At 38.0% G+C, this 25916-nt stretch overlaps 1 protein-coding gene and 1 long non-coding RNA gene across 2 annotated transcripts in view; one reads left to right on the top strand and one right to left on the bottom strand.

Moving 5' to 3' along the window:
- The window catches only part of LOC121733268 (gustatory and odorant receptor 22-like), a 24191-nt gene extending 4068 nt beyond the window's left edge, over positions 1-20123 (top strand). The window contains exons 3-9 of the mRNA XM_042123487.1: positions 1647-1897; positions 7745-8005; positions 11054-11181; positions 15689-15848; positions 17402-17473; positions 18739-18828; positions 20002-20123. Of these exons, the coding sequence (XP_041979421.1) occupies positions 1647-1897; positions 7745-8005; positions 11054-11181; positions 15689-15848; positions 17402-17473; positions 18739-18828; positions 20002-20094 (1055 nt within the window). The 3' untranslated portion in view covers positions 20095-20123. The remainder of the gene's footprint in view (positions 1-1646; positions 1898-7744; positions 8006-11053; positions 11182-15688; positions 15849-17401; positions 17474-18738; positions 18829-20001) is intronic.
- On the bottom strand, positions 16208-25916 carry LOC121733269. The gene is made up of 4 exons (XR_006036536.1): positions 25449-25916; positions 24826-24830; positions 20582-20589; positions 16208-16220 (listed from the first exon to the last, which is right to left on the bottom strand). It is a non-coding gene; the product is annotated as an uncharacterized LOC121733269 (long non-coding RNA).

Genomic DNA, 25916 nt, shown 5'->3' with positions numbered 1-25916 from the left:
TTTTAAATAGGATAAATATGTCATTGAAAAAACGTACTTAACACCCAATTTTTTTTTGTTTAATGAACTCTCTGGAAAAAAATTGGCAGGAATGTTTAATTGCACCCTGTATACAGGGTGTAACAAAACAAAGTGATAATACTAAAAGGGTGTGTACCTTTAATATATTATGTCCCTCATAATTATAGAGTTTATTCTAGTAACGCTGAAGGAGTTACTTTAAAAAAAATATATAAGTATGGATAAATTCATGACTTTGCATTGGGGCATTTCTTAAAGAAACACAGAAGTCAAAAGTTATTCTTTCAGCAATTGCTACTTTCATAGCGAATTCTATACAAAGGACCTATACACAACCTTTTGTATTATTACTTACTTAGTTTTCTAACACGTTGTACAAATGAGCCTACAGCCTATCTTTTCTGAATTTAAATCCTTTCTGAATTTAAAATAACAAGGTTGTACAATTTTTGCTACACTCAATCGAAAAGGTTTTAAAAAGAAAGTTCTAAAAATAATAGATTTAAATGCTTTTTGTAGAGATATTTCGGAAAAATAGAATTCATATTGTGGGCGGCCGGGGCCGCCTCACAGGTTTAAAGATTCGTGAAAACCTACATGTCTGAAATACTTGCTCTGTGGGGTGAAAATTGAGAATTTTTATCGGAATTTCAACCGGTCACGTAAAAGCTTGATATTATGGTCCTTTAACACGTTTTAGGATTCAGAAGGATTATCTAGTGAAAAAAACAATGTGACTTAAGTCATTATAACATTATTATAGTAAGTATATACCGTGTTCATTCCCGGAAACTGTACCGTTTTTCTGCTTCAAAATCCCAAATGAAAATACTATATATATATCTACACTACTATTATAAAGAGGAAAGATTTGATTGTTTATTGGTTTGTCTTGAATAGGCTCCGAAACTACTGGACCGATTTGAAAGATTCTTTTACCATTGGAATACTACATTAATTCTGCTGAACATAAAATACTTTAAACAAAAAAAAATACATTTAGAAATTGCAAAATAGTAAAATAGTATAAAAAATAGTATCTTCTGTAGGTAAGGATAAAATAATCAAACATAACACTTAAAATAAAATAAAAAATACAATAAAAATGTGTATAATAATTATAATAAAGTAGTTACAGGCTAAATAGTGTAAACCACTTTTATGTTCTGCTTAACATAAAGATTGACTAAGAAATAAAGATTGAAAAAAATATATTTAGAAATCAATGTCCACCCGTGCGAAGCCGGGACGGGCCGCTAGTATTTTACTTTTCGATTGAGTGTATCATATAACAAAAATCTTATATATATATATATATATATATATATATATATATATATATATATAAGATTTTTGTTATATGATACACATATTTAATACACATCCATGACTCACGAACTATGAAAACTTTTTGTTCCGTCGGCGGGATTCGAACCCGCGACCCTCGGTTTGAGCTACCGACAGCCCACAAACTGAGCCACAGATCGTCAATCTCTTTAAAAAAATCGGATTGATAAGCGAATATAATTATTTTGTGCAAAGTTATAGGCACTCACATTTAAAACTCTCGAAACAGAATGTATATATTTTATTTACTCTATAAAATACATAAAACCTCCTCCCAGGTACAATCACGTTCAGCTGGCGGTCCCGCGCCACCGCCTACGCGATATTCTTCTACATCGTCACCACCGTCATCGTCCTCGCTGTCGGCTACGAACGCATCATGATACTGCGCTCTATCAAGAAGTTCGACGACTACATCTACTCGATCCTCTTCGTCGCATTCCTCGTGCCGCACTTCTGGATACCTTTCGTCGGATGGGGCGTGGCCCAGCAGGTCGCGATTTACAAGACCAGCTGGGGGAAGTTTCAAGTAAGTTCTGATTTTGAATTTGAAATTCGAATTTACTCGGCAAGTTCCAAGTAAGTTCTAATTTCGAATTTTCGATTTGGGAGTTCGACGACTACATCTACTTGATCCTCTTCTTCGCCTTCTTCGTGCCGCACATCTGGTTCTCCTTCGTCGGATGGGGCGTGGCCCACCTAGTCGCGATTTACAAGACCAGCTGGGGAGGTTTCAAGTAAGTTCTGATTTTGAATTTGAAATTCGAATCTACTCGGTCTTCTATGGTGCGACCAGTTTAAGCGCGACCTTCGTAGCATACTAAATGTATGCTACGAGAGTCACGCTTTAAGTGGTCAGAGCATAGCTGCGGAAAGTTTCAAGTAAGTTCAAATTTCGAATTTTGAATTTGTGAGTTCGACGACTACATCTAGTACTACGTCCTCTTCATCGCCTTTCTTGTGCCGCACTTCTGGATCCCGTTCATCGGATGGGGCGTGGCCCACCAGGTCGCGATTGACAAAACCAGCTGGGGGAAGATTCAAGTAAGTTCTGATTTTGAATTTAAAATTCGAATCTATTCGGTCTTCGTTAAAAGGCCCATTCACTGCAGGACTGCCGTGCAGTCCTGCCGTAAATGGGCCTCTTTTCTCGTGCCGCATTTCTGGATCCCGTTCGTCGGATGGGGCGTGGCCCAGCAGGTCGCGATTTGCAAAACCAGCTGGGGAAAGTTTCAAGTAAGTTCTGATTTTGAATTTGAAATTCGAATCTACTCGGCCTTCTTCGTCTTAAGTTGGCCACAGACGGACCGCAACTTGCAGCTGACACCGACTGTGACATCTCTCTTGCTCAGGCCTTTGTTTCTCTATTCCGCTAAGTATATTAACTTTATGGCCGAACCATGTCGCGATATAGAAAACTATCTGAGGAAAGTTTCAAGTAAGTTACTCTATAACTAAGTTACAGAAAGGATGTCGATCCTTGATTTCGGTTACTAGATTTGGATTCGGTAAGTTATCCTTAATGTGGACTGTATTCCGTATTGAATGATAAAGAAAATAAATAATAAGATGAGTTTAGAAAGTGCTCGTAGGAAAAGGATATTTTATAAGCAACTCCGTTGTGCCGAAATTAGTTTATCTCGCCGAAACCGTACATTTTTCGGCATAAAATATCCTACGTCCTTTACCGGGACTCAAAGTATCCCCATACCAAATTTCAGCAAAATGTCTTCAGCAGTTTGGGCGTGAAGAGGTAACAGATAGACTTTCGCATTTATAATAATATTAAGGACATTATGTATGGATGACATAGTGGGTAGGTTATACTAATTTATCGGAACAAGCTTACGAAGCCAAGGGCTTTGAGTCCATAATACATTTATTATTTACGCTAGGTGGCAATCGTATTAATTTACGATGTGAGTATTCATAATTTGACGCTGTTAAGCATTCGCGTACTAACCCACAAAAATTGCGTACCTAAGTATTGAGTTATGAATGCAGTTATGTTCTTTAGATCATTTAGAACAAGACTGCATTCAAAATTTGACAAAAAAATGTTTGTGGGTACACAAATGCTTAACAGCGACCAATTATATAAGCACACCTTTTTACCCGACTTCTCCAATAAAGAAGGCGGTTAAGTTTTTAATAGCCTTCTTTTTATAAAACTAGACGACTTCGTAAAGTGTAGTCTGGTGGAAAACTCGTACAATATACTTAGTAACAAAATTATTGTATGTTAATTACTAAATTTATTTTTAGGTTATTTTTATTAAGCCAAGAAATAATAGATGTCAATATATTATTAATGTCAATTTCATAGTTATTTAAATTGTCACAGGGTATAATTACAGTACTGTCGTCAGCAAATAATGTCAATGGTTTCTTAATTGATTTAGGGAGTCATTTATATAAATTAGGAATAATAAGGGGCCCAAAACACTACCTTGTGGCACACCGTAAATAAGGTGTCTCATTTCAGATAAATGGAGTTCCTCTAGAAGTGTCTTTAAATTTAGCCGTTTAATTGCTGTATACTGTCTTCTGCGCGTCAAATATGATTCTATAAGCCTAAGTATAAAAGAAAGTAAGGTTTTATATATTTTCGTACCTAGCTTCCTTCTATTAGAAAACTAACAAAACAACTCCGCCTACCTAATAACATATTTCTAAATCTAAAACATTTACCTGACAATGAACACGAGAATAAGAAGGTGTATAGAAGTTTTAATTTCCATCAAACAATGAGGTACAGAACCAACAAAGTATCTCGGAAGTTTCACATGCCCCCGGTGTTGCCAACTTTACAATAACCCTGAAATACTTTCATTAGATACAGATACCGCCCTTCCATAAGAAAGTTTTATATTGTACTCCTATTTCACTCTTTACGTTCATTTATGTCAAGAAATAATGCACCATATAAATGATGTTACACAGTAGACTATATTATATATATTCATATTAAATCGATCGGGCGCACGCACACATAATAATACGGGTGATTTCAGATAGCTTTAAAAAACAAAGAACGTCCGTGGCCTAATGCGTATACCTTTAGTTCGCACTCGTAGAGGGTGCAGGTTCGATCCCGGGTGGAGGCGTGTACCAACGAGACATTTTCTGATCTCAAGTACATAATACGGACGCTCGTACGGTGAAGGAAAACATCGCGAGGAAACCCGCACATAGTTGGTCCCAGACGTATTGACTAGTTCTTTCCTCTGGACTAGGTCAACTATGTTGAATGCCGTATGTGCTTGGGCAACCGGATATGTACAATAAAATCTTGTCCTAGGCACTACAATATTTGAAGAGTGGTTACTTCGCTCTGAAAATACGGTATAAATCACAACGGATGCAAAGGCTTGGTTAAAAAAAACATTGCAGTATCACGTCGCGTGTCTCTTTGTTGAACGAATTTGATTTAGTCAGACGTCTGTGTAATTGTGTTACTGTTCTCTTATTTCTAATATGGCGGCAAAAAGCGTCTACCTTTTTAATATAATATATTTTCCAAGGCAAAGTTTCTTGTCAAGGAAACTATACAATGGAGAAATTTTTCTAAAGAACTATGAAACCATACACATAACACAATGCACGTGTCGACATTTACGACTAACTTCTTTTAAAGTAGAGACATTCACAAGCGCTAACATGTAATAGCAGTATAAGCGCTAGCTAGTTGTATAGAATAACTAGCTGTTGCCCGCGACTTCGTCCGCTTGGACTTCAGTTTATAAAGCGCGATGTCAACAAAATTGGTGTCAAAAGCTTTTATAAAAAAACCCTGTTCCCAATATTTGATCTATCTCTGGTTTTGCCCTACTAGAGATAGGAATAGCTCAAAATTGACATAAAATATATGTCTCTAATGTCTAATGGGAGCTATTCCTATCTCTAGTAGGGCAAAACCAGAGATAGATCAAATATTGGGAACGGCCGTAAATCAACACAGCTGTGCAGTGTGCACACAATAAGTATTTCATTTTTTATGCCAAATTTTAAAGCTTATTTAGCCCCCTAATTACACAACTTTACCCATAAACTATTTATCATTGATAGGTTTAAGGTTACGTCACTGCACAGATAAAGTACTGAGTTTTTTAATACCGTAGAATAGATATAACAATCGAAAAAAATCTAAACTTAAATGTAAGATGATACCACCTCTTATAGAAAGACTTTTGAGCACGCGTCAGCGCGATATAGAAGACGCACGGCGCCATCTATTATGAATTTTTGGAACTAACTTAATTTGAACAAATTTACGCATTTTCACCCCCTGACAACCCTTTCTTCCAGTAAAAAAGTAGCCTATGTCCTTTCTCAGGCTTTAGACTATCTGTATACAAAATTTCATAACAATCGGTTCGGTAGTTTTGGCGTTTGGCGTGAAAGCGAGACTGACAGACAGACAGACAGACAGAGATACTTTCTCATTTATAATATAAGTATAGATTATGTGCACACTGCACAGCTGTTTTTGGGTATTTTGATTAATTAAGGGCCGCGCTACACCGGAATGGCAGCGGCGAGGCGAGCACTTTCAGCGCTGCCATTCCGGTGTAGCGCGGCCCTAAGAGGGGTACCACTTACCAGGGTTTTAAAAAGTTTTTAAATTTGACACGAATTTTGTTGACACCGCGCGCTATAAACTAAAGTCCACGCGGACGAAGTCGCGGACAACAGCTAGTAACTAATAAGTATGATTAGTTCTATGTTACAATGAAGTAAAAAATGAAACGCCATCTGTTGAATCGTATTAGAACTAAAATGTTCATTGCATCGATATATTTCTGGATTTTTTATAATATTATACATAAAATATATTTAAGTAAAAAAATAAAATGCCATCTGTTTTCATACATTAGAATTAAAATGTTGATTACATTGATATATTTTTTGGATGGAATATAGGCCAACACTGTACACTTTAACTCCTTTATTTTAGAGCGCCTTCTGTTGTCAACTTGTCACATATATTAGAAATGCAGTAGGAGTTCTATAAGATAAGATAGATTGATTATTATTATACCAAGTGATAATATTATTAAACATAATATTCTAACGTATTAAAAACTATAAACAAAAACATAATAATTAATAACTAATAAGTATGATTAGTTCTATGTTACAATGAAGTAAAAAATAAAACGCCATCTGTTGAATCGTATTAGAACTAAAATGTTCATTGCATCGATATATTTCTGGATTTTTTATAATATTATACATAAAATATACTTAAGATTTTTGAAATATTATTTAAATACACATCCAAGACCCAGGAACATTGAAAACTTTTTGTTCCGCCTGCGGGACTCGAACCCAGGACCCCCGGGATGAGCGCTGGCCACGCGCAATGCGAATTAATTTTCATCGATATTTTCATGGAAATAAGATATTTTCCCACATCAAAATGTAGCCTATGTCCTTTCTCAGATTCTAGAATAACTGTGTACAAAATTTCATTGCAATCGGTTCAGTAGTTTTGGCGTGAAAGCGAGACAGACAGACAGACAGATACTTTCGCATTTATAATATTAGCATGGATAATGTTACATACCCGCCTACAGCGAACTCAAATGGAAGCGCTATTTAAAATTTTAGTTAATTATATTATGTTATCATCCCTTTCTTATAATGTTTATTTGTGTAACTAATCACACATATTATCTATATATTAATACGTGAGCCAAAAACTTTGTATCCATTTTGACGAAAAATGGGGAAACGTAGGTGAATGAAATTTTGCACAGTTATAGTTTATATGGTGAAGGAGTGCATCAAGCTAATATTATTTTGAAATAATGCTTTTATCATACATTTTTTTTAACAAATAAAACATTACACACACTAGGAAAATGACAGATTTTTGAGTGACAAGCCTCACTACATACGAATTATACTCTTTTATTTATGGTTGAAGTCTGTTGACAACATTGACAACAAGGTGACAAATTAAAAATGGATTATACATTTTTTATTGAATCTATAAGACTATAAGACAATGCTTACACAGCCAGTCTGAGACCAGCTGAGTCCCAGAAACAAGAGTTGAAAAAAATATGAAAAAGTCAATTTTTTTTATACAAAATATAGGTAGTAGTCCTAATGTCGTTGAAATTAAGGTCGAATTTCGACCATTGGGCGATCTCTAGTTATAGTGAAAGTGTGTCTACCTATCTGTTATGTCTTCACTCTTTATGACCATTAAACGGATTTGAATGAATCCAGCTATAGATATAATTTAAGTCCCGAAAAAGTTGGTACGTAGGATAGTAGATTTTTATCCCCAAAAATAGGTATAATTTCTTCGGCATATAAACGAATTCCTGCAAGTATTATGTCTGAAAACCTTTCATTCATACAGGTGAGATACTACCGAGTGACCGGCCAAGATCTGAAGTTCCCAAACCTGAAGACTACCATCGTCATCATCAGCATCGGCTGCCTGCTGCTAGCTGTGTGCTTCCTCCTCAGCCTGTGTGCTCTGCTGGACGGGTTCCTGCTGCGACACACCACGGCATATTACCACATCATCACCATGATTAACATGAACTGCGCGTTGTGGTATATCAACTGTAGGGGCATCAAGGTCGCCTCGCAGAGTCTTTCGGAGTGCTTTCGTAGGGTGAGATAAGATTTTTTTGTCCTGCAAGCAGGTCAATTTAGCCCTGACGTCACTGCGACCCTTGAGGATCTATTGTTGCATTAGAGTACCGTCCCCAACCCAATGCTGAATTGCTGCTCATAAATTGAACGATGTGGTTGGGGTTGGTGCCACGAATTTCCTCTGTGGTTCGTAGCGACCAATGTGCCTGTTTCTGCTCCGTAGTAGAGCAGGACATTATTATCTTTTATTATAATATTATTACTAGCTGTCCCGGCAAACTTTTCTTTGCCATATAAAGTATTTCGCCCGTATTATTTTATTGAACTGACTAAATAAGTATGTCACCATGACAACGTCCATCGCTATCCCGTCGCACGAACAATGGTCGCTGTCAGTCTCGAGTTGTAATAATTTACTATTATTTATTCAACAAATGCACTTATCAATATAAAAAGTACCCAGTAGCTGATTCTCAGACCTACTGAAAATGCATATAAAATTTGGTAAAATTTAGTAAAGCTGTTTCGGAGGAGTACGGTGACTAACATTGTGACACGAGAATTTTATATAATATTATAAGACCTATTATTCTAGTTGATATAGTTCAAAAGGTGGATGGAGGTACAAAACTTTATACAGGGTGTAATAAAACTGAGTGATAAGGGCCCCTTATACAGTGTGTAACAAAAATAAGTGATAATACTTTAGGGTGTGTACATGTTCCTTGTAGAGAGTTCACTGTGAAAGTAGCAGCGCTGAAAGACGAAAAAATTTTTTCACTTTTGTATGGGCAAGGGCCCGAGCGTCAAGGAACACGTACACACCCTAAAGTATTATCACTTATTTTTGTGACACCCTGTATATAGTTCGCCGATCGCAGTGAAAGTTGCAGCGCTGAAAGAGTAACATTTTTACTTTTGTATGGGAAAATTCATGACTCTGGGGCGCTTGCCCATATAAATGACAAAAAAGTTTGGTCCTTCGATGCCGCTACTAACTCCATAGGTATAATAGAACCCTTAAGCATTATCACTTTGTTTTGTAACACCCTAGATATAATGTCAAAACTTGTGTGAAATTCTGTGCCTCGTTATTTCAATACCTAAAGCTTAGGCCAAACCTACGCGACCAAGCGACTGCGAAGCGGGAGCGTCAAGTTGTCAAATGGTTTAAAAAAAGAAGTCTAGTTACAAAACACACATAGACTTGGCCTAAGCCGACCGAGCGACCAAGCGACTGCGAAGCGGGAGCGTCAAGTTGCGCCAAGTTGTCAAATGTGTGTTTTGTATTTATTATTAGAACAAAGCATTATTCTGCTGTAATGTGAAAGTTTGTAAGGATGGATGAATATGTTACGCGTTTCGGCAAAAAGTATAAACGCAGTATTAAGAGTTTGCGTAACATACTGTTTTTGTACGAAACCGTGGGCAACAGCTAGGTAGTTGCTAAAATTTACAGTTGAACGGCTCTTAAATTATAAGTAAGAAACCCGGTTTTCTGATAAACTTGGATTTCTAATTTCAATAGTCTCTATCCTACTAATATTATAAAGGCGAAAGTTTGTTTGGATGTATGGATGTATAGATGTATGGAAGTATGGATGTTTGTTACTCTTTCTCGCAAAAACTACTGAACGGATTTTAATGAAACTTTACAACAACATAGCTTATACATCAGAATAACACATAGGCTACAATTTTAACCAACTTTCAAAATGGGGGAGGTGTTATGTTCGTTTTCTTATGTTCAACGATTACTCCGCCGTTTGTTTACCGATTTTCAAAATTTTTCTTTTGGTATATAGGGTATTATACCAATTTGCTCTTATATTCACAAAAGTGGTGATCTGATGAAGGATCCATAAGTAATCGAGGGAACTCCTTAAAATTTATAAGGAAACATAATTGTGGTGACTTCGGTTTCGTGAGAAGTATTCTAAGCATATGCTACCAACAAATAAGATTTTACACCGAGGTATACCTGGTATACCGTGGTTCGGAAGGTGCTAAGAGAACTCCTGATTCTTTATAGATACAAGTTTGGGAGTTCCAGCGTTGTTTTAAGAAGGGAAAGCATATGCTACTATGCAAATTACATTCATAATCATCATCACTACCATATTATACCATGCATCGTCCCATGTTTATGACTTACGAGCCTATATAATGACCCTGTTATTGGTACTTTTCATAGTCTTTTAGATCGTGACTGGGGTTTGTCAAGCGATAATTAAAAAAATCTATACTTACCTACCTAATAATATAAACCTGAAGGGTATGTTTGCTTGAACGCGTTAATCTCAGGAACGATTTAAAAATATTTCAGTGTTAGATAGCTCATTTATCGAGTAAGACTATATATTATTATTATCACGCTAAAACTAATACGACCGAAGAAACTCAGGAAAATGTGGGAAAAACGGGGGAAATATTAGAAATTACGAACTACTGGAGCAATTTTTATGGCAATATTTGGCACAGATATAGATTAGACCAAGTGAAGGGAGTAGGGACATAAGCTATTTTTATGGAAAAATGTACGGTTTCCGTAATATTCCTAATTTACGCGGACGAAGCCGCGCGGGACATCTAGTTGACAATAAAATTGTAATTGTTACAACTTGTTACAAAATATACATTCTTATTTAATAACAGATAAGTTCTTGGAATTTAGTAACTCGTGTTAAGTTATAAGTAGCCAGGCCCTTAGCCAAAACGTTTCCTTTTTCCCATCTTTATAGAATCGCCGATCTAAATATATGGAATTATATAAAAATTATGAAGTCGACATTCGACTCGTGTAATGTCAATTCCATACATTTTGATCGGCGATTCTTAGAAGCAATAAATAAAACGTCTTGGCTGGTGTCCCATCTAAAATTCATACGGTTAAGAGTATTCGAAGTAGGCCTCTTGGGTTAATATCCAAGAAAAACTTCGGATTTTTTTTTCTGAGAGTAGGTTTCTATCTACTTTTTATATTGACACTAGAAAATAATTTATATGGCAAAACAACCTTTGCTAGTTCAGCTAGTTAAAAATACAAATTTGGCACTGTATCTCGTAGGACGTGAACATAGAGTGCACGGCGAAGCTGATATCGAGCTACCGCTACCTGTGGCTGAACCTGTCGGAGCTGCTGCAGTCGCTGGGCAACGCCTACGCCAGGACGTACTCCACATACTGCCTGTTCATGTGAGTACAGTAACACAGAGTGCACGGCGAAGCTGATATCGAGCTACCGCTACCTGTGGCTGAACCTGTCGGAGCTGCTGCAGTCGCTGGGCAACGCCTACGCCAGGACGTACTCCACATACTGCCTGTTCATGTGAGTACAGTAACACAGAGTGCACGGCGAAGCTGATATCGAGCTACCGCTACCTGTGGCTGAACCTGTCGGAGCTGCTGCAGTCGCTGGGCAACGCCTACGCCAGGACATACTCCACATACTGCCTGTTCATGTGAGTACAGTAACACAGAGTGCACGGCGAAGCTGATATCGAGCTACCGCTACCTGTGGCTGAACCTGTCGGAGCTGCTGCAGTCGCTGGGCAACGCCTACGCCAGGACATACTCCACATACTGCCTGTTCATGTGAGTACAGTAACACAGAGTGCACGGCGAAGCTGATAACGAGCTACCGCTACCTGTGGCTGAACCTGTCGGAGCTGCTGCAGTCGCTGGGCAACGCCTACGCCAGGACATACTCCACATACTGCCTGTTCATGTGAGTACAGTAACACAGAGTGCACGGCAAAGCTGATATCGAGCTACCGCTACCTGTGGCTGAACCTGTCGGAGCTGCTGCAGTCGCTGGGCAACGCCTACGCCAGGACATACTCCACATACTGGCTGTTCATGTGAGTACAGTAACACAGAGTGCACGGCGAAGCTGATATCGAGCTACCGCTACCTGTGGCTGAACCTGTCGGAGCTGCTGCAGTCGCTGGGCAACGCCTACGCCAGGACGTACTCCACATACTGCCTGTTCATGTGAGTACAGTAACACAGAGTGCACGGCAAAGCTGATATCGAGCTACCGCTACCTGTGGCTGAACCTGTCGGAGCTGCTGCAGTCGCTGGGCAACGCCTACGCCAGGACATACTCCACATACTGGCTGTTCATGTGAGTACAGTAACACAGAGTGCACGGCGAAGCTGATATCGAGCTACCGCTACCTGTGGCTGAACCTGTCGGAGCTGCTGCAGTCGCTGGGCAACGCCTACGCCAGGACATACACCACATACTGCCTGTTCATGTGAGTGTCATCGAAGAAATCGGATTCATAGGCAGATGACGGACCTACGTTAATTGGTCAGATTTTGTCAATTCAATATTACTCGTGATCTAGCGTCTAGTTTTGACAAAACGCAAGCAAATTACGAAGGTCCGCCATATTCTGCCTATGAATCAATTTCTCTGATTAGACTCCGATTAGAGCCGCAATCAGAGAGACCTAATGATTTTATTTTAATGTAGATTTTGACATGAACTTCACCATCAACTTCTTAAGGTAACGCCGCGTTAAAGTAAAAATAGTTTTCGATATGTTTTAGATCGCTTGTTTTCTATGAGAGGCCGGCCCGGCCAGAAAACAAGAGATGACACAGCAAGAAATTTATGGCTTTTAAATTACGTGACAAAATGGTTTTTGACACGTACCTAATTTAAAAGCCATAAATACATTTCATATAAGCTATGGGCAAATTAAAGTGTATGCTTGAACTAATCTATGTAAAAATTTTGGAAGCTTAACTCACTCCCCTCTGTTGGCAAAATTAGAATCCTTGTTTTTAGAGGTCTTTTTGATTAATTATTCTGTGTTAAAAAAGTTGACCAATAGTGTTATGTTATATATGGGTAATTCAAAGATAAAGACATGATGAATACTGATAATGAACTTTAATTTCTTAGCTTTAGTCATTGTTGAGAAAAATCGATATCGCTGCAGCCAAATTATCAAGGCGTCACCTTAATGAAATTAAAGTTGAGAGATCATTTAAATAATATCTATGAGTGTGCCACATTGTTCAGTTAGTTTATATAGAATATCATATCAAATACTGTAGGTACCTATATTATATGTATGAACAGTGCAACCCAGCAGTGCTTTTCTTAATAAATAAGCAAAGAATTAGGTACCAGAGTTTTCAGCTGGGGAGTAAATTTTATTCCTGCCTTAAAGCTCCTTCGTACATCGGACAGTTTCCAGTAATAAACTAGAATTTAATAGGGGATCACGGTACTGCGCTGTAGCCTGTAAGCGATTTTTAGTGAATAAGCTATGTAGATTTAGTAGTCAATATATTACCTTTGTGTCTTTGGCTACAGTCGAACAAATCGAATATTAAAACAAAAGTTTTATCTTTAATCGATTTATAAGAATCTACTTTTCGGGTCATTTTGACATACTCGTATTATTGAGTAATAAAATTGACGTTAATTTTCTATTGTTCTATTGTTTATTGATATTATACATTTTTTGTATGGCGTATGCTACACGTGCGATGTTTTTCGTGATAGCAATTATTTTATTACTACATAACGCCCGTAAGAGCCGGGACACAAAAACACGATACGACTCGTGTCGTGGGAACCCACGACGAGCATCGTAAAAACTACGACTCGACATCGTAACGTGCCACGGCCCACGGTACACGGCACGACGTCGCGTCGTAGAAACTCACGTAGAAATTCAAAGATGACGTCGTATTGTGTTTTTGTGTCCCGGCCCTAACTCCGTTGCGCCAAAATTTACATATCGCGGGAGAGTCGTACATTTTTCCGGGACTCATAATTTTGTATGGAGAATACAACATTTCAGCAACATCGGTTGAGCGGTTTCTACGTGAAGAGGTAACAGACAGACAGACACACTTTCGTATTTATAATATTAGTATGGATACACAAAATAAGCCATACAAGACTTTCGATAAATACCGTATCGCTTAAAATCCAGTATTTAAATATCGCTTTGTGCCACCTCCTGAGTTTTATAATCTTTGCCAGAACCACTTTACATATTTTTTAATTTTTTAAAATTAGAGAGAATCGTAGAGATTTGCATAATTGCATTTAGAATATAGCTAGTCGTCATGGGAGTAGAAATGTGTAGAATAGTATAATAATAGCTCCCACACCGATTTCGGTGACGGTGGCCAGTTTCATTGAAACCAGGTCAGCTACGCAGGAGTAATTTTATAGTGCTCAAGTGTGTGTGCAGTACACAAGAGCACTCTCAATTTCCTTCCTTCACTCTCGGACGGAAGACCGACACGACTGGCGAGAGGTTAGGCACAGGACCGATTTTTACATGCCCATCCGACGCATGGATCGTCTTACTTGTCAGACAATCAGGTGATCAGCCTGCATTGTCCTAACCAAACTCGGAAATAACATGTTTCCAACGCGGGAATCGAACCCACGACCTCCGAGTCGAGAGCCACGCTCTTAATTACTAGACTCACGGAGGCGTTATATGGCGTGAGAATAGTATAATGTAAGCATGTAGTTAGATTAAAACACATTACACATTTTAGCTGAAATTAAGTAAACTTTGACATAATACAAAGTCGCAAACCGTGTCCTTGCAGCTTTTTAGTTCAAATGGAATTATAAAAGTATGAAGAGTACATTCACAAAATTTTATTTTTTTGGTTATATAGTTAGTTTGTGTACTTTCTTGTAGAGTGTAGTATACCGTGGTCACTGGTCAATTAATATAATGAATTAAAAATATTTTATTGATGACAATAATTAAAGCTGAATATTTTGTAATAATATTTTTAAGTACTTTAAAATATTATGTAGCTTAGGCATTATATAGCTTATGCATATTACACAGAGGAGAGAAGGGCGTCTAAAACTATCATAATTATTTAGGCTGCATTTCCACCAAAGCTGTGCGATGAAAATGTGCCTACGAAGATGTGTAGCGGTCCTGTAAAAATGCGCTGGTGCAGTGTGCGCAAACCTAGCAACACATCCACCTCAACACACATTTCTCGCAACACACCCCTCGCAAGTCGCAACACATCTCTCGCACACATTTCTCGCTTGTTTTGTATGCGCAAAAATTTAGCTCCGCTAAGCCGTTTCCACCAGAGCTGTGCTGACGGAGGCGAAGTAAATGAAGATTCTATTGGTTCTTTACAAACACATTCCTCGCTACGCATCCTCACACATCTCTGGTGGAAACGCAGCCTAACCGTCATATACCTACTTACTAGTGATGCAACGGATCTCTGTTTCTGTTTCCGCAAGTGCGGAAGTTCCGCTCGATTTTCAACATCCGTTTCTGCTTCTGTTTCCGCAACTTTTATATAACGGAGATTTAAACGAAAGTTTACAACCGACGGTGGCCAAATTACTTTTTATAAAATATAACTTGCCAGTTCCACTACAAAATTTTGAATTTCAATAAAAATATGTTCAGTTGCAAAGTTGTAATATTGTTTTCTATAATAGATTTCTAATCTAGATTTCGTGTATTTGATATTTAATAAAGAATTATATATTTTGTACATTTGTTTTTTTTTTCATATTATTTACACTTCCGTTTCTGCATCCGTTTCCGTTTCTGCAAAAGTTTACTTTTGATATCTGATACCGTTTTTGGTTCCGCTAAGGCACCACCGTTGCATCACTACTACTTACCACGATTTATTTATGACAGACAATAAGGTCAATCGAATAACGCAGGTTCTTCAACATAACGATAGCAGTGTACGGCGCGCTGTCGGAGATCGTGGACCACGGTTTCGGGTTCAGCTTCAAGGAGATGGGGCTGTTCGTGGACGCGCTCTACTGCTCCACGCTGCTCTTCATCTTCGCTGACTGCTCGCACAAGTCCACCTTGAAGGTACACAAAGATATAATATGCCATTTTGTAAATAAAGCTAAGCCATTGCTGGAAATAGCTGAAAAATAAATAGATCCCTCACAATTTTGAGATTCATCAGGCAAACTGGAGGGGGCAAAAGCGACATAATATTGTGCAATGTACTAACAGAGGAGTTGATTCCTTGGCAGACGGGGGACCTACGTGGTTTGGTCACGTTACATCAAACCCGCCGACAGATCACAATTTGTGCCATTGACATTGAATTGACATGATTCGACCAATAATTATTGACGTAGGTCCGTCAACTGCCCATGAATAATTTTTTCTGACAGTAGGTACATGTTACTTACCACAGTTACTTACCAATATCGTGTCAGCGTCTGATCGCGACTTATTAGCGACTAGATATTTACTCTGACTTGTCACTGGGACTGAAAGTATCTACAAAATATATTTCAGCAAAGTTAGTTTAGCAGTTTAAGCGTGAAAAGGAAACTGACGAACAGACAGACAGTCAGCAAATTGATACAGACCACAAATATATATTTTATACGTGGGAGAGCCATGCTTCGGCACGAATGGGCCGGCTCGACCGGAGAAATACCACGTTCTCACAGAAAACCGGCGTGAAACAGCGCTTGCGCTGTGTTTCGCCGAGTGAGTGAGTTTACCGGTGGCCCAATTCCCTCCCCTATCCTCCCCTATTTCCTTCCCTTCCCATCCCTAACCTCCCCTATTACGCTGTTCCCTCTTAAAAGGCCGGCAACGCACCTGCAGCTCTTCTGATGCTGCGAGTGTCCATGGGCGACGGAAGGTCCCCTTCTTTCATAAAAAAAAAAATGCTTAATTGGTTCCGTAATAGCTGGATACAATTTTATAATTAATCTGTGAGGTAGTTAATTACAAATAGTTGGGGTTCTCTCGTCACTCGGCTCGACTTTCGCCCAGTTCCTCTTGTATTAACTTTAACAGAAAACTCCTAAATTACCTTTGTTTCGAAAGTGACAGACATCACGGTAAACTCATTATAGATTGTTCGGCCCACTCGCGTTGGGTTAAAGTTAATCGTTGAATTAATATACCGAAGGATAATAACCGGAAGTAATATATATTTAGGGGACTCTCCATTAACAACACCGAAAATCCGTTAAATACTTTATTCATACATTAAGCACATACAATCAGATAGGAGCGCGAGCCTCGACTGGCTCGGAATGCAAGCGTAACATAATGCAATAATACATATCCATTATACATTAACCCCCTTACTAATAAACGTTGTATAAGCTTTGAATACATACACAATTATACAGTGTTTTGTTCCTGTCACACAAGTGACATTTTTAATTGGATTGAAGAAGACAAAACACTGTATAACTATTAGCCTAAACCGTATAAAGCTGTTATTTTTTCGCAAATATATTTTTTTATACTTTTCGCATTATATTAAAAAGCGATTAGTAATAAGATTGGTGTACCTGGGCCTTAGACAACTCTTCTATTTCTACCTTCTATAATCGAGCTAAAAAAATACTGCAGCTTCAATACATTTTTATGACTTTTGCTCACAGGTGGCGGCAGGGGTTCAGGATACTTTACTCTCGATTGATGTTTTATCCGTTGACCGACCTACGCAGAAAGAGGTATTCTCACATTCTGAACGTTATTTTTATCTGAAGAAAGGTTGTATTAATTCCAGTGTATGTTTGTTCGTTGCAAGCTCTAGAATAGTACTATTATAATCATAGAATTATAATGTACTAGATGACGCCCGCAACTCCATTGCGCCCAACTCGTTTATCGCGCGGGAACCGTACATTTTTCTGCAATAAAAAATATCCTATGTCCTTTCCCGGGACTCAAAGTATCTCCATACATATTTTCAGCAAAATCGGTTCAGCGGTTTGGACGTGAAGAGGAACAGACAGACAGACAGACGGACAGACAGACTTTCGCATTTATAATATTAGTATGGATTACAGTCCGTCAAGAAGGAATAGACACTGAACTTAATTTTCTAAACGTAACGTTTCGACTGGTGGTCTTTGTCCACACTGTGCACTTTCATCTTCAATTTTCGTCATCAACTTTCATATTGGCGCATTCAATAATTGAGTGCGTCAAGGAACGCAACGCCAATATTGTCATTTTTTAAGTATTATATACGGTCAGAGGGCATGCGTCGTAGGCATGCCTCACGTTCGCTGTTGACTGCGCTATAACGCATGCCCTTGACGAACAGAAAAACACAGTTTACAGTCCGTCAAGAAGGAATAGACAGTGAACTTAATTTTCTAAACGTAACGTTTCGACTGGTGGTTTTTTCGCCTAGAAATTCTACTGACGCTTGTACATAATATATCTTCAATATCATCATCTATCACCCTGACACAATTTTTAATTAATATCTATGGACGCTTCACACCACGTCAGTCTGGCCCCGTGCTAAGTACCTGAAGGACTTGTGTTACAGGTACCAGACAACGGAAATATATTTAATACTTTTATACTATACATATATTTAAGATTTTTATTATATCATGCACATCTACACTACTATTATAAAGAGGAATATTTAATACACAACCAGACCCGGGAACATTGAAAACTTTTTGTTCCGTCGGCGGGATTCGAACCCGCGACCCCCGGCTTGAGCTGCCACACACTCAACCAATTGAGTCACAGAAGTCGTCAATAAGGTTTCTTCTTCCTCGTCTATGTATATTATTTTTGAACAAGCTGTAGATTTGTATTCATCGTAAGAGCGACAGTAGTCATCGCAGTCGGATTTCATATTTTTTAATTTGTTTCGTTAAACAAAGCCTTAAATGATGATCATACTCATCCATAAAGGCGGGATTAACGAGATTCGTCTAATGAAAATGCGAATAAAAGGTTTTACTTTCAGATCGATCACTTCATCCAGGCTATTGAGATGAACCCAGCCGTGGTCAGCCTCAAAGGATACGCTCATGTCAATAGAGAGCTGCTCACTTCGGTATGACACAAACGATATTCTTTTGCTGCGGTTTGAAAAAATAAGTTCCATTTCGAATCTAAATTTTAATGACAGGGATAAAGTAGGTGAAAATTTAAAATTAGAAGAAAATTTTATTGAATTTTTTATTTTTAAAGACAAAGCAATGGCAATGTAACGAAGGCTACAAAAAAAATACACCCATGAACTTAACCTATCTACTCTTATTTTAGTAAAATATAAGCAAGAAAAAATGCACAATTTCAAAACATAAACTAAACAGAAATTATTGATTACTTACCACACAAATTAATTCACGTAAAATATTTATTTATTTCTCGTTTATTATTATAACAATATTAATGTCGACAGCAATATAAAATACTGCTGATACTGAATCTAAGTTTGTTAGAGATTTAACAATATTAATTTGATCAATGTTTGTTGTGTTATTGCCGAGTAAGCATTACTTACTTCGCGAATCAGGTTGTGGTGAGCGAGCTAGTTTGTTTAACAACCTTACCCTTGAAAGGCGACTTTAACTATGAATATGATAGAGTAAGGGCCGCGCTACACCGGAATGGCAGCGGCGAGGCGAGCACTTTCAGTGTCATTTGATTTTAAACTTTATCTTCGTTATTGTAATACATAGTATCGCTTGAGAAATCGCGGCCACGAGCGGCTACGGGCGGCCGTAGAGTTCTCAAGCGATACTATGTATTACAATAATGAAGATAAAGTTTAAAATCATATGACACTGAAAGTGCTCGCCTCGCCGCTGCCATTCCGGTGTAGCGCGGCCCTAAAGATCGTTATTGTGTAGTACACACAATAACGATCTTTACTCTATCGTATTCATAGTTAAACTTTAAAGTCGCCTCTGTTAAAAAGCCGCAAGAACCTTACATTTCCTAACTGTACATAGCCACATGGTTACTCGTATTTCCATATACGATTAACTAAGTAGGTGTAGTTTTTCCATAACATGATTCACCCGGGTTTTATCAAAATCGTTTGTAAAGATTGTATTGTATAATATATACTTATACTTACATAAATAAATATAGACCACATTAAGCTTGTATATTTAACAACCTAAGTCTGTGTACTTATATTATGAGACACTCAGATCCGACCGATATATTCCTGTGAAAATCCTATATTGTAGTGTTAATAGCGTTATATAATTTGCAGGCTATAAGCATGATAGCTATATACCTGATCGTGCTGCTGCAGTTCAAGATATCGCTTCTGAAGACTGCTGATGTACCCATCGCTGATGCTTGAGCAACTTTTGAATATCGTCTCATCATCATAAAGTAGTTACGTAGATTTATAAGGTTCATCACCTCAGAGTAGATTTATTATGAAACTTGTACCATGTTATTTAGATTTTAGCTGCTATGTGCCTTTCTGAAACTTATACAGCTATATTATAGCATAGTATTTCCATAAGCCTACTATGATTTAGCTGTTGTATGTCTTTGATGTCATAAAAACGTAATGATAATATAATAGTGCATAGTGCATATACAGTATTGTCTTCGGATTAAATATAATTTGTAAACGTCTGAACAAAATAAAATATTCTTAAGATAAGTTTATAACTTCTATTTTCATTCCTATTTTCCTGTCATCACTATATAGTCGTATTAAGATATTTAAAGGGCGATTTTTTAATAGGCGCTGATAAAGTTGCGAGTTCATTATTAATTATTATTATTATGGTCATTAAATGGTATGTCATCTCATTGTTGTTTTAAATAATTATAACCACTATAACTTCAAACACTGTTTATTTAAATAATATTCAAATAATCATTTAATACTATAATTTAGGAGAACACACAAATTATCCTCAAGGTAGAAACAGAGTAGCACTTAAATATTAAGCCACTAACAATTAGAATGATAATGGCCGGCGCCGGTCTATTCCCGTTATTTTATAGGGTGAACCGGTGGGGGAAGTTCCAACTTGTTTCTCGTTTACATGAGTCATCGCTAGGTGGCGCCTCGAGTTGCTAACAGTTGGTACTTTATATTTTTATTTGAATTATGACTAATTAACTACTATTGCTTGAGTATTATCTAAATTATCTTCAAGTGACAATAATAATTGGGCGTTTTAACAAAAATATCACGGGCTCATAATTCATATTCTATGAATCCCTGACATTTTAAATCATCTCATGCGGATCCTCGGTCAACAGTAACTTCAAACAAGGATTGAGGTAGCCGAGCGCAACGCGATTCAATAATACCATAATATACAGAACGAACCAGTAGGCTGACTTCAAAGAAACTGATAAATCTTCGGTTTGCACCTCGTGGTACCCCTGCAAGCATCCTACGAACGGCTCAACAACGCATTAACAGGGCGCGCGCCGGCCGATATGACATACTACGTCATACGTATGAATTTTGAGAATAAATCTATGTCGGCCTACTGGTTCTTTCTGTATTGTGATAATACCATTCTCTGGGGTCAAGATTTCCATTTAATTAATAATTTAATAACTCGTAACAGGAAATGGAAGGAAACTCGATTGAAACCTCTTTAGTTTTTTCCGTAATCACTTTACTGATTTTACCTTTAAAAGGCTTAATAATTGTATTTAGAAATTTTATTTATTGTATTTTAAAAAGATACATCTAGAAGTTTGTCAAGCTATTTTGTAACGTACCTTACAAGAACAAAACACTAAACGACCTGTTTACATCTTTGTCTAATACTTGTGTCTAAGGTGGAGAATTCATTGGAGAAGGTCTCTGAATGGGGTAGGCGTAACTTGGTCCAATTCAGCCCCGCCCGCCCGACACAAGTCTACGCGTTCACCACTAAAGAGTCACCAATGCTCGTATATCCTCGTTTCGAGGGCACATCTTTAACCATCTCCCCTGGTATTGAGATACTTGGCGACAACATATCGAGCGAAGTCCAGTTCCGATATCATCTAGAGGGTAAGGCCAAATTAGCCTCGAAGAAGCTTGGTGTTCTTAACAGAGCGAGACAGTACTTCAGTCCGGACCAACGCCTACAACACTACAAGGCGCAGGTTCGGCCTCATATGGAATATTGTTCTCACCTCTGGGCAGGAGCGCCAAAATACCAACTGCTCCCTCTGGATCGTATCCAACGAAGGGCCGCTCGAATTGTTGACTGCCATAGTGTTACAAACAGCTTGGACCCCTTGGAATTACGCCGAGATGTAGCTTCACTCTGCATCCTCTATCGGTTGTATCACAGGGAGTGCTCTGAGGAATTGTTCGGAATCATACCACCTGCAACTTTTCGCCATCGTCCCACGCGAAAAACATACCATCCTCATCACCTTGATGAGTGGCAGTCTTCCACAGTGCGTTTTTCGCGTAACTTTCTGCCGCGCACTGTAAAACTCTGGAATGAACTGTCACCAGCAGTATTTCCGGACTGATACGACCTGAAAACCTTCAAGAAAAGAGCGTATTCCCTCTTAAAAGGCCGGCAACGCACCTGCAGCTCTTATGACGTTGCGAGTGTCCATGTGCGACGGCAGTTGCTTACCATCAGTTGACCCGTTTGCTCGTTTTCCCCCTTATTTAATAAAAAAAAAGTACGTTTAAAAATTTGCTTGACGTCAAGGTAAAATACTTTTTCGAAAACACGTAGAAATATTTTAAAACACTTTAATTATATTATTAATTGTCTTGTTTAAATAGATAAAATCTTAAGCTTTTACTACCTGATGAATATTTTTTATAATAAAATCTTTAAATATTTAACAATTTTATGCTCCCAAAGTTTGAAATAAGTACGAGTACGGTAATGCACTTAAGAAACTTCAGCAGAATTAGGTAAGTACCTACGTGATGAACATAACTCTGGAGAATTTCGTAACAACTCATCAATCAAAGTTCGTAAATACCATCACCGTTTGAACTTCTAATCGTAATTCATTTAAAACCTTCTAATTCCGGAAACTACGTCACAAGAAGATTTTTAAAATCTGGAAGCCTTCCTAAAAGTGCTTTTTAGTAAGAAGTTTGTAGTTTTTTTGTAGTTTCCTTAATTCTAAGACCTGCGGGGCTGAAATGGTCGCTTTGGAGAATCATATTATTATGAAAATGAAAATTATATGATTCATATTTTTAAAATAGCAAAATGGTCACTTTGCTTACAATTCATGTCTAGTAATTCGTACTAATTTGACATTCGTCATTTTGACAGTTTTGACAATTCATTTTCTGAATTAATTTGAGAGGAATTGCAAAATGTGACTATTTTAGGTCCACCTGCATATATTATGCAATAAAAACTGTCATAATGAGTAATTTACTAATTATATAATATTGCATCTCGAATTTACTTTGGTCTAAAGATTTATCCAACAAGTTTGTGGACGCATAACTAACGGACTGAGAAAAACAAGTGACGACTTAATGCCGTAAGTGTATGTACAGAATTTCAGCTGCTGAATTTCCTTGTTGCTTTTAGGAAAATTTTCGTAAAGGGGTGTCGTATCTGCAGCGGAGGAACGCCACAAATAACAGCCAAAATTTCTTTGTGTACATTGGCTAGACCGCACTACTCGGCAGCGGAACTGCAAGACTTTAATACTATGGATATAAAGTGCTGTATCGAACTACTAGGAACACCTTTTATTTTAATTTTTGTCGGTCGCGGTTGAAATTTCAACTTAAAATAAAATTCCACTTTATAGGTTATAGATTTCATTTTGGTCTACTCAGCAACCTCTACATCGGTCGCTAGACTAATGTCTGAGGTAGAAAATGAAACCTGTAGGTGTAGGCCCTGTAGCCTAGTTCATAAAGCGCCATTTTAATTTTTATAGGTCGCGATCGCATGTCGCGAAAATCGGAAATACACCTTTACGGTCTCACCGTCACCTTAATTTGCAATGGAAAAACTTACGTACGATATGAACCCATTACTATCAACTACTAGCCACTATCCATTGACGCCAATGTCATTGCAGCTCGAGTGGCTATTCGGCCAATAAACATTTGTAAAAGCCCCGACACGTCACGATGTAATGCGCAACGTACAGTTTAAACCTTATTATCATAGCCATAAGGCATATCTGGAAGTACGGTATATCAGGGAGTGCGGTTATTAAATCTGAAGAGCACTCTAGATAATGAAATTGGCTCAAACACCGCGTAATTCCGACACCTCGTGGATTTGATCGCATTATTGTTACATGCAGCCCCAATGGCTTAGTGGGTAGACCATATCGAGACAGGTTCGATTCCCTGATATCTCATGGATTTGATCGCATTACTATGATAATATATTATCACAGTAATGCAATTCATATATGAAATTAAATAACGCCTGCGTGGTCTAGTGGTACAGAGCGCGTCACTTGACTCGGAGGTCGTGGGTTCGATTCCCATATTGGAAACATGTTATTTCCAAGTTTGGTTAGGACAATGCAGGCTGATCACCTGATTGTCTGACAAGTAAGATGATTCAGGGGTCGGATGGGCATGTAAAAAGTCGGTCCTGTGCCTGATCTCTCGCCGGTCGTGTCGGCCTGCCGTCCCACTGGGTTATGAGAGTAAAGGAATAGAGAGTGTTCTTGTGTACTGCGCACACACTTGGGCACTATAAAATTACTCCTGCGTAGCTGGCCTGGTTTCAATGAAACCGGCCACCGTCACTGAAACCGGTGTGGGAGCTATTATTATTATATGAAATTTCAGTGTTAAACTACAGTCAATTTTAAAACATTTGCTTTCTGGACGTTTAACAAAAGTAAATTTTTGGACATAAATATTATATTCAAACACAATATTCTAAATAATTATTATTCTGTACGTTTTGTTTTTATTATCAACAAAAACGATGAATTAACTTTCGGTTCGTATTAAATAAATTAAGAGGAAGTATATACAGTACTTAATAAAAAATACAACGCATTTTTCACAAGGTTTTTGAAAATACTGTAAATGTATTCTATTATCTTTAATTTAATAAAGCTTATTTTACTTCTTCCTTCCTTAAAAGTCAGTTACATTTTCTTATGGTGCGGTTTTAACTTTTTTTATTCGAGTGACATAATTATTATGAGCCCCAAATATAAATAATAATAATAGTTGCAAATAATATGCATTATGCTCAACCAGCTATTAAGATTTTTTAGAAGTTTCTAGACGTAGCACTTTGGTATTTTTACTGATTAAACTATCTAAAATAGTTTTCGAACTAACTAAAACTTCTTTCGTATTTTTTTATAAAAAAAAAACCTTTTAAAAGTTTTCTATTTCTCATCCTTCGCCCAGGAAGCTATTACCTATTAGCTATTGGCTATTAGTAATACAGTGGTGTCCGGCAAATGAAATTGTCCTTCGTTTTCCTTTATCACATTAGTACGGGTCCTATGTGTTTAATGGCTCATTTTCATTGGTCGTTAACTCGTTCGTTATACAGTATGCGGGCAGTCCCCGCAGCCGAGATAAACGACCAATGAAAGTTACAAGTCGATACGTGTTCGTTACACCGCCTGCGGGGATTGCCCGCATGCTTTATACCGACCGTGATATCGACCAATGAAATTCATCGGTCGATATACAGCTTGCGGGACGCGAGTTGCCATGTTTCCGACAGTTCCCAATGGCCGCCATACTACTGGCCATACAACGCGAAGAGCCGAAATTTCGCGGCATAATTTTCGTTGCGGAACGCGCGCGTAAGTGAGTATTTAAAATTCTGCGTTAACGATTTGGAGTTAAGGTTTGATTTGCTATATTCGGTTTTGATAATTCCGTCGCGTATCTAAGTGTGTTGCTATACAAAACATTACCGCCGAATCGCTGCCGAACTTTACGCTCGACTCGGCTCGACGGAAATTCGGCTGGCGACGGAATTTCGGCATAGTGTGTCGTCTGTCGCGTTACGTCCGTAATTTGTATGGGTTTGATACGCGGCGTAAACGCGGCGGAATTTACGTCGGCGTAATTCAGCCTTGTGTGCTTAGACACATACTGTAACAAATTATTTTATGTCTTGTACCTTGAAATCAGGTTGTTGTTCCATGGCAAGAACGTCTGTAACTGGCGACGAACACAGAGGTTCTCCCCAGCCCTGCGGGCCCTATCGACTAATG

This window comes from Aricia agestis, chromosome 13 (assembly GCF_905147365.1).
Source record: "Aricia agestis chromosome 13, ilAriAges1.1, whole genome shotgun sequence".
Classification (NCBI taxonomy): domain Eukaryota; kingdom Metazoa; phylum Arthropoda; class Insecta; order Lepidoptera; family Lycaenidae; genus Aricia; species Aricia agestis.
This window is presented reverse-complemented; position numbering and strand designations above follow the sequence as displayed.